Raw genomic sequence first — 11,722 nt, 5'->3', positions numbered from 1 at the left:
AAATAAAAAATTTATATTATTTTAGTTCTTAATTTTTAAAAATAAATTTATATTTTAAAATAATAAAAAATAAAATAAAAGATTAATATTTTTAAATGAAAAGAGCGTGCATATTGATTTGTTGAATTTTTTTTTTATACTACAGTGGCAATGAAAATCGCTTACGTGTTCACCTATTCACGAAACGTACGGCATAATTGATGTGAAATTAACGCCATCCCCAGCAAGGAAGATTGTTTATAAAAGTCGTTCCCCACCCTAGGGCATTCTCTATTCTTGCAGAGTCAAAATTGAAGCATGAAAGCATACAGCAAAAGAAGAAGAAGCAGAAGAAAGCTTATCATCGGCTGTACTTCCTCGGAACATTCATTCGCTGCTGAATTAATTGCCAACAATTCAGATCTCCTAACAGAGATCCTAATCCGAGTCCCAGCAAAATCCCTAATCAGATTCAAGTCGGTCTCAAAGCAATGGCTCTCTCTCATCTCCGACTCCCAATTCGCCTCCGACCACTCTCGCCGAAATCACCATTCCTCCTCCTCCTCCATTTCAGCCTTTTATTTCTACTCAAAACGTTGGTCTCCCGAAGAACAACTCGAGTCCGTATCAATTGCTGGACACCGAACTCTTCTTCCCACACTCTCCTTTCTCGATGGTGTCGTTGTATCAAGTTGTACAATTAGGATTGAACGCTCTTGCAATGGTTTAATCTTGTGCTCTAATGGTTTCAGAAAACCCCCATATATTGTTTGTAATCTCACCACAAAGAAATTCTCACTTCTTCCTGATATTGGTCCCACTTCATCTGAATCGTATCGTAAAAATGCTGGTGCTTTCTTGGCTTTTGATCCTTCGAAATCGCCTCACTATAAAGTTTTATTGTTTAGTGACAGCTATGTTAATGATGGACACTGGGTTGAAATTCAAATTTACAGTTCCCAGACTTCGTCTTGGAAACACATTTCTGTGCCTGAACAGCGAGGTTTGCGATTCATGTTCAGCGTGTTTTGGAACGGAGCAATTCAGGGTATAAGCTATGAGAATGTTCATGCTCGATTTGAGGTTGAGGAAGAGAAATTGATACAAACCCCATGGCCTCGAAACCCTAAAATCCTTTCTCTTGATAAGTTCAGGTATTTTGGAGAATGTGGTGGCGATTTGATTCTTATTCAGGCTCCTCAGCGTTGTGCTATGGGATTCAGAATCCTTCAGATGCACAGGGATTACTGTGAGTGGATTGTGAAGTACCAGGTCCATCTTAGACCCATTTTATCTGTATTTCCTAAGACAGAACGCGAAACCATAATCAAATGCTCTGGATTTAAGGTGCTTTGTGTCGTGAAGGGAGCAAATGAAAAAGATTTTACACTGGTGTTAGCTATCCAGGGCAAAGTTATTTCTTATAATGTCAAGTCCAAGACATTGAAGGAGCTTCCTGATTTATCAACAGATGATCTTGATGATTGGGTATTAACTTGGAGGAGTCCTACTTATCAATTCTTTGAAAGCCTATCACCTGTTTGATCATTGTCCTCTATGTTTCTACTTCTTTCTTCAGCAGATGGTATGTCCCTCAATAAACTTTTCTATATTTCTATCTGTTTAAGTATTTGTTATTGTTAGTTTCTTGGTCTGTGATGCTATGCTACGATCATCTTTTGATGTTTAGATTCTGTTTTAAGTTTGCATTACAAATCGATTCCTCATTCATCAATTAGGGTTGAAATACAACTGATGTACATAGCATAGCTCCTGCAGTAATAGAGCATCACTGTGATTATCAATTTTGTTGCTTTATATGTGAGCCCTGTTTTGACCACAGTAATTCATTCACTCAAGTATCATTTAAATTGTTCTGATTACCAAAGAGGGTAAGTTAAGCTCATTCACTTCCTGGTTTTAATCTCCTAGTTATGATGTAGTTGGGTGGAATTGGTTTTGTTAATATATATATGGTATATATTACTACATATATTACTATATATATGGTATATATGGTATATATTACTACATATATTAGGTATTTATTTCCTAGATATATTAGGTATTGCCATAGTTAGGTCTCTTATATGATACTCTTTGTAATAGTTAGATTTCTAGTAGGATACTCTTTCTTAGCCTATATATATATGACTTCTATTGTATAGGACAATTGATAATATACAATTCGTTCAATACAATACATATTATTTTCTCTCTCTCCACTATTCTAATATGGTATCAGAACTAGGTTAAGTGCCTAGTAATTTCGCTTTACCGACGGGTGACAGCCTTGCCTTGGTCGCCCGCCGGACCTCAACCTATTTCGCTGTCATGTTTTTCTTTCAGTATCGCTTTGTGGTGATCTCTTCCTCTATCCGCTGGTTTATTCCTACTCCAAATATCTCTATCATATATTTTTTTTCTTTTTTTTTTTACTGGTAATTCATTTTTTTTTCCTCTACTCTATCTTTCTCTCCGCTTCAATCTCAAATTGGTTTCTATCTTCAAACCTATTTGAGTTTGAGGGGGGCATTATACTTATATCATGGTGAACATTGTTATACACCATGCAAACCACCTAACCGCCTCCTTTGGTGCACAATCCAAGTCGCACTCTCTGGCGCACAACCCAAGCCGCCCCTCTCTGGTACACAATCCAAGCCGCACACTCTGGCGCACAATCCAAGCCGCTTTCTGTGGTGCACCACCAAACTCGCCCCCTGGCGTACTATCCAAGCCGCCTCCTTGCGTACTCAGTCATCTGTTGCCATCATCGTTCAACACCACGTCATAAGTTATGTGTGTGCCACGCTTACTGATTCAACATCCAGTCTCTACAATGGTCTGGCATGACCTCGTAAACTGGCCCGACATTGATTTCAGTTAGTTCCTACATTGGTCCAGCATGACCCATTTAAACTGTCCTGGCATTGGTTCCAGCCAATTCCTACAATGGTCCGACACGATCATAAACTGTCTCTTGACATTAGTTCCAGCTAGTTTCTATATTGGTCTGGCATGACCTTAAATTGTCCTGGCATTAGTTTCAGCTAGTTCCTACAATGGTTCGACACAACCATAAACTGTCTCCCAGCTTTAGTTCCGGCCTCTGATCTATTTCAAGCGCCTTTGCGTTCCCGTTCGAATTTTGCAATCTATTTGCCTTTTATTTTATTTAGTTTTATTCATATTTTAGTTTCTCTCTCCAAACTCAAGATGTTTATCCTCCTTGAGTTTGAAGGGTAATGTTAATGTATATATGGTATATTTTCTTACATATATTAGGTATTGATTTCCTAGATATATTAGGTATTGCCATAGTTAAGTCTCTTATATGATACTCTTTATCATAGTTAGATTTCTAGTAGGATACTCTCTCAGCCTATATATATATATATATATATACATATATATGTCTTCTATTGTATAGGGCAATTCATTCAATACAATTCGTTCAATATAATACATATTATTCTCTCTCTCTCTCTCTCTCTCTCTCTCTCTCTCTCTACTATTCTAACAGTTTTTAATGCTCTAGGAAGGAGTAGAATATATTGAAGCAATCCGTTGTTTGCAACTGTCATTAATTATTAGTAGTTCTCTCTTGTGAGGACAGGAGAGAGACTAGGTTTCTTCTTTTGTAAAATGTTTATAGGGAATAAGTAAAAAATTATGAAAAAGATCTTGTAAGTCCATGCTACCTCACTAGTTCTTTCAGAATAAAATGAATTTCCTTAAAAAATCAAGAGATGTAAGGTTTTAGTTTACATAGGAACCAATAATTGTGTTCAGAATGGTGTAAACAACAATTATTAAAAAAATAAAAATATATAAAAAGAGAAGAAATAGAGAAGCACAAATACTACGTTGGTATAATTTGATTTAACATGCAATTGCGATTTAAAAACCGTGTTCAAGTTTGGAAGGCTCAACTTGGTCTCTTCACTTAGTGAGGGTTGGAATTTGGTAAACTGACCTCGTTTGGGAATAGGTTATTTTAGGAACTTTTTGGCTTTTTGGCTAAAATATGATGTAAAAAAAAGACGAGTATGTTTGGGATGACCTGTGCTAAGTTCGATTGTCAACTTCTGGTAGCTGTAAGTTTTGGTACGTTTAGGGTCGTATTTTGATCAGCATCTCATTTTAGTCTTTAACATTCCATTATGACAGTTAGCATCTTCCATTTTCACATTTTAGTTCATCCATTGTTGATTTCCACCGCCTGCAGTACTATTGCATCCCTATGAGCCCTATGAGTCCAATTTTGGCCATTGTAATACATTAACTCAATTATCATCTTTTGATCTGATCACCAAAGAGGGCTTGGTTTACTCGTTTCACTTCACGGTTTTGAAATTGGCGTCGGGAAACATCATAATTGATTAGGTTTTGATTGGTCGATTAAGGCTGACATACAATTGATTTACATAATCCATCCATAGTTTACTTCCCATATAGGAGAGAGATTGCTTTCTTATTTTGTAATTGGGTTCATGTTAATAAATCTAAAACAATAGATTTTGTAAGATGGTGTTGTTGTTTCTATAGTTCTCCCAGAATTGGCCTAGGGGCAAGGCCTTGGGTATTGGAGGGATCGAAACCTCTTACGTGCTAACAATTTCTTCGGGCCATCAGACTAGGGAAAACACTTAAATTCATATATTCAATTGTGTTTGTAATACAAGAGTATATCGGTTTATATAACAATCTAACCTAGGACTGAAAATGAAGCAATCCCTAATATATACAATATATATATATATATATATATATATATATAATATCATATATACATAAAACCTAATATTCTCACAATTATTGATGATCGAGATGGCAACGGTGGAGTTTGAGCAACAACAACGACGACGATGGGTTTGGTTTTAAGTTTGATAAAAATCTTATTTTTTCACACTACGTTTGTAAAAAGATTGGAAGTTTTCAAAATCGTTGCTTTTTTAATTATTTTCTTTTGCGGCTTTTTGTAGTTTGAGTAGGTTCTTTATGTGGATTTGTGGGCTTTGTTGTATTTTTTTCCTTTTCATTATCTTGTAAGTTGCTTGGCTTTTATATAAACTGCATTTCTTCATCGAAAACTAATTAGTTACTTATCTAGAATGTTCTCATTAAACTACTTGCCAATTAATAGTATTCCATTATTTTTTTGGTCATTAATTTCATTATTACCACGCATCCAATTTTTTTGGCAAGCAATCAACTAGTTGTTAAGTAATTTAACTATAACGTTTGTGATATCAATGATATAAATTATCATAACTTACATATAATATACATTAAAAAAAAAAAAGAACAAGTGTATATTGTAAAAAGGCCCCTTTTCAAAAGGCATTTTTATGTAGACATAAAAATGTGTTTAGCTTTTAAGACTTTCATGTTCCTGATTAAATCCACAACAATTCTTGTAAGGTCATTATATTTTTATTTTGCAAATCTTTGAAAAGGTTTTTTCCTTTAACAAACTTCAATATATTACCGTGCCAATTTTTATTTTATTTTATTTTTTTATGCCTTTTTTTCACTAATTTTTGTTTGGTTTCTGAGACAATTGATGAAATTAGAAAGCCTTGAAGGTGCAAGATTTTTCTTTCTTTCTTTCTTTCCTTTTTTTTTTTTATTTTTTTTCATTTTCAATTTTTATTAACTTTGAATTGTTTTATAAAAGGAATTGTCTAGTAGTCTTACACGCCAAGCGCAAAGAATGTGCTTTTTCACTAGTTTTTTTATATATGATCCCACACATACATATATTATTTAACAAGCACTTTAATAGTCATGTGTATATTTTCACATTACACGCTTTAATATTCGTATATATATTTTTACATTAGCTACTCTCACTCTCGCTTCTCTCAACTAATTAGTTACTTATCGACACAGAAATCTCATGGAGGGGTGCACGACTTTCTATCTCCAGAGATTCCCAATACCCCCTCCAATGACTTTGTGACAATCCTATGAAGAAGGGTACGAGACTTCCTCTCTAAAGATTCCCGACGCCCATTCAATGACTTTCTGACGCTTTTTCGATAAGCTCCAAATACACTTATTGTCATGTAGTAGATTTGGGTTTTTATGCATACAGAGAAGAGTTTGAAAGCTTCTATGTAATTCTAACACAAAGAGTGCTTTCTCCTTTCATCGGTCTTAAATTTTGGGATTATAAATACCCATAATGGTTACCCATTACTGTTGTGGGTGTTCATGTGCTTTGGCAACCCATGGTTGCTAGTTTTTTTTTCGCGGCAAGTTTTTGTTGTTTGCGTAGGTTTCTTTATTTGGGCTTATGGGATTTATTCTATTTTTTTTTTATTCTTTCTCTATCTTGTAAGTTTCTTGGTTGTTATCTAAAAAAAAAATTAATTCCAAATCGACCCTATTAACCCAATAAAAATAAATATATATACTTTTCTTATATTTTTATTATTTGTCTAGTTAATTTTATAATTAAATAATATAAAATTAATATTAATGTTTTATAAATAAGCGAGTTAGGCAGGTACAGTGTTTTAAAAAGCCCTAGGCGCATCGAGGCGCCAAGGTCACCTGGAGCCTGAGCGCCGAGGCGTGAGGCGAGGCGCGCGCCTCACCAAAGCGAGGCGCAAGTTATAAATGTTAAGCAAAATATTAATATAACACAATTTTCAACATAGAAAGTATTTAATATGTATATTATTAATTTTTTTAATAAGAAGAGAAGAGAAGAAGAAAAAAAATAATTAATTTTTTTAATATATATATTATTTTATTTATTTATTACATTTTTTACATAATGTGTTTTAACTAATTTTTTTTATTTTATTTTACATACATGTGTTTATTTTTTTTATTACTATAAATAAGTATATATTATATTTTATATATTATATAAGTATATTATATATTATATAATAGATATTATAGGTATTATGTAATATTATATATATATATATATGAATCAATTATATATTATATATTATATATAAGTATATTATATATTATATAATAGGTATCACTTTTTGCTCTCTTTTGACCACATTTGGTCATTTTATATTGAAAAGTTTTGAATCCCTATAGGCATGCCCACAAAAAAAGCACTTTTTTATTTTTTATTTTTTTTTTGAAAAAAAAAAAAAGGGTAAAGCCCATGAAGCCCGCGCCTCGCGCCTCGAAAAATAGCTCTCGCCTTAGCGCCTAAGCTGCACCTCGCCTCGACCTGTTCGAGGCGCAAGGCTGCGCCTCATTGCGCCTTGAGCTTAGGCGCGCGCCTAAGCGCGCTTTTTAAAACACTGGGCAGGTATAAGCTAAAGTTTATCATCCTAAATCCAATTTAAAAATTAAATGAATTTAAAATTTTAATTCAATCTAATCTTACAAATATCGAGCTTAATTGGGCTGGTGATGGGCCCATGAGCACCCCTATCCCCAACATTTAAAGCAAATGACACAGCAAAAGAATCTCTGGAAGTTTAGGGCAGGCCTCTTCCCCTTCACGCCTCTTCACTTCTGCCTCTCTTCTAGTGTTTGTGTAAATTGTGGTCTGCCATCAACAGAAAACGAACATCACCGATTTGTGTTGGCTATTGTCGTCACCAAAGCAAAGGAAACTCTGGAAGTTTAGGGCAGGCCTCTTCCCTTTCACGCCTCTTCACTTCTGCCTCTCTTCAAGTGTTTGTGTAAATTGTGGTCTGCCATCAACGGAAAACGAACATCACCGATTTGCGTTGGCTATTGTCGTCGCCAACTCTATAAGAATGATCTGTTAGTTTTTACAAAGAATGATCTGTTAGTTTTTTAAGATATGTTCGCATCAACTCTATGATATGTGAATTAGGGTCAGATGAAACCAAGACAGTGTGGGTGATCTTTTTCTTCTTGTACATGTTCACTCATCATGTCATGTACTTTAGAGGTTCATTTTCTGCAGTCCTAATTCACTTCTAGAGTAGAGAAGTTCCATCGAGATATCGTGTATTGATGGTATTTTTGGGCATTTTTCTTTGGCTGTGATAAGGATAATGGTTGTGCTAATTTTTGAGTTCAGTTTAAAAGGGTGTGTCTTACGAACATATGATCAGTTCGTTGGATACTTTTAACAAATTTAACAATTTGTGAAGTCACTTTGATTTTTTTGGAAATACCATACCAAATTAACATTTCCCACTAATTTCGGCAAAGTCACTCTTTGGTTGTCATAATTTTCTGGGAGACACTTTACCAAATGATCTTACCATAACCATTGCCAGAAAAGAAAAGCATACACTTTACAGCATTTGCCAGCAGGGGCGAAACTAGGAATTTTTTGTGGGAGGGGCCAACATATATGTGTATAAAATCCATAGTTTTGATACATTACTAATTTAACATAATTTCTTGTATAAGCATTGCAAAAGAAGTATTTTACAAGAAAACTAATAAATCTCACAAATAGTTTTTCTTAGTTTTTAAAAGTTTTGACCTATAGATTAGATCTCACTATACAATTAGTTCATTCTTTTAGCTTATTTATTTATCAAATTTGGGTGAAAAATTAGTTATTTGATATGATATGGGATGCTCCAACTGCTTTTTCATCAAATTTAAGTAAAAGCTTGATTTGGTGAAATTTGATGAAAAATTTTGAATGCTCCAATCCTCACTTAAAAAATTTCATCAAATCCATTTTGAAAATTGGGTTTGGCTTCTCAAGTTCAAATCTCAACTTGAGAGAACTAGAAATGAGAACTTGAGGGGCTCGTGGGGCCTGCTACAGGTTATGTTTCAATGATCCGAACCGTTCATGTAGGGACCTCCGTGTATATCATCATCCATGAAAAAAATTATCTTAATCGGATAATGGTAACCTTTTCATTTTATCATGTTTGTTTCCGAAAAAATGGACAATGAGTATGTTTTTTAAAATAGACCACTCATATTTTTTTGAGACAAACACGGTAAAGGAAAATATTACGATTATCGGATTGAGCTAATTTTTTTCATAGATGATATATGCAAAAGATCTTATGAAATGAACAGTTTGGATCATCGACACAAGACTTGTAGTGGGCCTTACGAGCCACTGAAGTGATGCCCAACTCTTAAAAATTCCATGCTTATCCCCGAAAGTTTGTTTCATCAAATTTGGTGAAAAACTTATTTTTGCCTTGATTTGATGAAAAGTTCGGTTAAAACTTGATTTGATACAAATTTGATGAAATAATTGGAGTCATTGTCATCAAATTCAAATTTGACACTAGATTTGGTGAAGGATGGGAGATTGCTGTAATGAATTATAATAGTGACCAAAACTCATCATAGTTGTAAGGAAAATGCTTGACTAAAAGGAATTCTAGCAGTGGCATTAATTTGTAATTAGTTAAAATAGAAAAAGTAATTTTTTAACTAAAATTTGGCTGAAATTTAACTTAGTTTGATGGAGATGCGTATTCTCTGTTCTTGTTCTGGGTTATGCACAGGGAAAAATGACCAACAGTAAAGGAACACTAGTTATTGGCTACAATTCATCGGAACATACACCGGCAACAGAATTAATTGGCAGCAATGTAGATATTCTAACAGAGATCCTTACCTGTGTGCCGGCAAAGTTTGTCATCAGATTCAAGTGCGTGTCTAAGGATTGGTTCTCCCTAATCTCCAATTCACCATTTTCTCGCAACCACTCTAACCGATATCCCAGTGCCTTGTTCTCAGGACTATTCATCAACCCTGTTACATCATTTGACGATGAAAAAGTCAAGTCTGTCTCACTTCACGGCCAACACCATAGTCTTCCGACTTCGTCACTTCTTGATGGTGTTGGATATGGGTCTGGTACATTTAGGATTGAAGACTCTTGCAAAGGCTTACTATTATGCTTGAATGGCCCAACGTGTTTCATTGTTTGTAACCCGACCACCTAGAAATACACAGTACTTCCCTATCATGGTGGTGGCACCATGACATCTTCTATACCATTTCATAACAAAGTTGGGTGTTTTCTTGAGTTCTATGTTTGGTGGTTATTTGGCTTTTGATCCTTCAAAATCACCTCACTACATTGTTGTATTGGTAAGTTACATTAGGAATAGTGACGGCTGCTTTTACTTAATTGACATATACTCTTTGGAGAGCACTTCTTGGACACACATGCGTGCCGCTGCACCACCAGGTTACCCTTTCGCAAAAAAGGTATTTTGGAATGGTTCAATTCATTGGATGAGTTACGATAACGTTTACATTCGATTTGATGTTGATGCTGAGAAGCTAATAGGAACTCGAATGCCTTTAAACCCTAAAATTCTCTCCGAAGAGAGAGTTTGGTATTTTGGAGAATGCTGTGGCCATTTACTTCTTGTTCAGTGCTGTGATATGGGATTCAGAATTCTTGAGATGGAGAGGAACTACTGTTATTGGATTGAGAAGTACCAGGTCAATCTTAGTCCCATAATATCTCTTTTTCCTGAGATAGAGAGAAGCAGACACATGTGTGACCGCCCATCATTAGGAAAATTGCTGTGCTATGTGTTGTGAAGGGAGCGAATGAAAAAGATTTTACGTTGGTGTTATCTATTCCTGGCAAAATTGTTTCCTATAATCTGAAGTGCAAGACAGTGAAGGTGCTCTGCGATTACCGAACTGGCTTTTATGAATGTCCTGGTTACAAGCACATTTCTTGTGCGTATGCTTTTAAGTATGTTTATGAATTAGATGAAAGCCTGTCCATTGTTTGAGCATGTCCTACATCTTGGAACAGATCAGATGTGCCTTTTTTAAGCTTGTTCTTGTCCTAAAGCTTTTGCAATACTCAATTTTTATTTTATTTATTTATTTAATTTTTTTTTTTTAAAGAATTCTACAATGTTTAAGCTATGCTCTTCATGTACTTCTTCCTTGTGAATGTTAGTGATGCTCTCTCATTTGGGGATTTATGCTTGAGTCAAATAATTATCCTTGTTTTTGATGTTTTAGTTTTTTAGCCAGTTCTTTATATGAAAATTTCTAAGACCAATTGAAAGATAGGTAGCTGTGGGAATTGACATCGAACCATATCAAAGAGGTTTAGAGTCGATAGAATATTACATAATGAAGAAATAAGGGAAGAACAATCTAAAACTCGTACAATTCACCTCATAATATTGCACATAGGTCTTATTGTTCGCATGCTGACAGGTTAGCAAGACAAGCAATATTGTTCCATCATTGCCGTATGTAGTGCATGTTTTGTTGCTATATGGAAGTAAGGTGCAGTGCCTTCTTTGAATTTTCTCTCCTTTCCCGTTCATCTTGTAGACCAATGTATGACAAAGTCGAAGAATAAACAAGAAGCTAACTTTCTATTTTGATACTTTTCTCTCTCATTTCTTTCTCATTCTATATCTGAGAGTCTTGATGTGTCTGTGCCCAGTTGGTCTGATTCCCTTCAAGTTTTGCAACAAGGTAAAGCTTTCTCTTGATTTCATTCCCATAATTTACAATTTTATTACTTGTTTTGATTGTTTTTACGAATTCATCGGAATGTGTTGGAGTACACAATTGGTCTTATTATATAAAATTGATTCGGGAAATAATACACACTACAAAAGGTGCACATAAAAAATGTATTCAAAATTTCAGCCACAATAGTTTTTGGTAAAATTTTAACTTGTAATCTTAGTTATGAATCCTTTGTTTGTGGTGAGTATGATTATGAGCCTTTGTTTTGATTGGTTAATCGAAGTGTCTATGGATATATATATATATATATATATATTTCTTAATGAACCAAATT

General features: G+C 34.5%; 2 protein-coding genes across 4 annotated transcripts; both read left to right on the top strand.

Moving 5' to 3' along the window:
- The first annotated feature begins 234 nt into the window (after nucleotides 1–234).
- Nucleotides 235–11,328, top strand: LOC145824534 (F-box protein At5g07610-like). 3 transcript variants are annotated; one of them, XM_082924520.1, is made up of 2 exons: nucleotides 235–1,564; nucleotides 9,432–10,881. In XM_082924520.1, exon 1 carries the CDS (start codon nucleotides 298–300, stop codon nucleotides 1,522–1,524), a length of 1,227 nt encoding a protein of 408 aa, XP_082780646.1. In that variant the 5' UTR covers nucleotides 235–297; the 3' UTR covers nucleotides 1,525–1,564; nucleotides 9,432–10,881. The 3 variants fall into 3 exon arrangements, with proteins under 3 accessions (XP_082780646.1, XP_082780649.1, XP_082780648.1); XM_082924523.1 differs by lacking the exon at nucleotides 9,432–10,881 and adding an exon at nucleotides 11,125–11,328 and having other exon boundaries at nucleotides 245–1,564; XM_082924522.1 differs by lacking the exon at nucleotides 9,432–10,881 and adding an exon at nucleotides 5,878–6,274 and having other exon boundaries at nucleotides 245–1,564.
- LOC114257792 (F-box protein At5g07610) lies at nucleotides 9,438–10,685 on the top strand. The gene is made up of 3 exons (XM_082923148.1): nucleotides 9,438–9,854; nucleotides 9,943–10,383; nucleotides 10,488–10,685. The coding sequence occupies exons 1-3, from the start codon at nucleotides 9,438–9,440 to the stop codon at nucleotides 10,683–10,685; spliced, it is 1,056 nt and encodes a 351-aa protein (XP_082779274.1).
- Nucleotides 11,329–11,722: the final 394 nt, after the last annotated feature.

Source organism: Camellia sinensis, chromosome 4, assembly GCF_055761805.1.
Source record: "Camellia sinensis isolate YWXY chromosome 4, ASM5576180v1, whole genome shotgun sequence".
NCBI lineage: Eukaryota > Viridiplantae > Streptophyta > Magnoliopsida > Ericales > Theaceae > Camellia > Camellia sinensis.
Note: the sequence above shows the minus strand (reverse complement) of the source record. Positions and strands in the feature narration are given on the sequence as shown.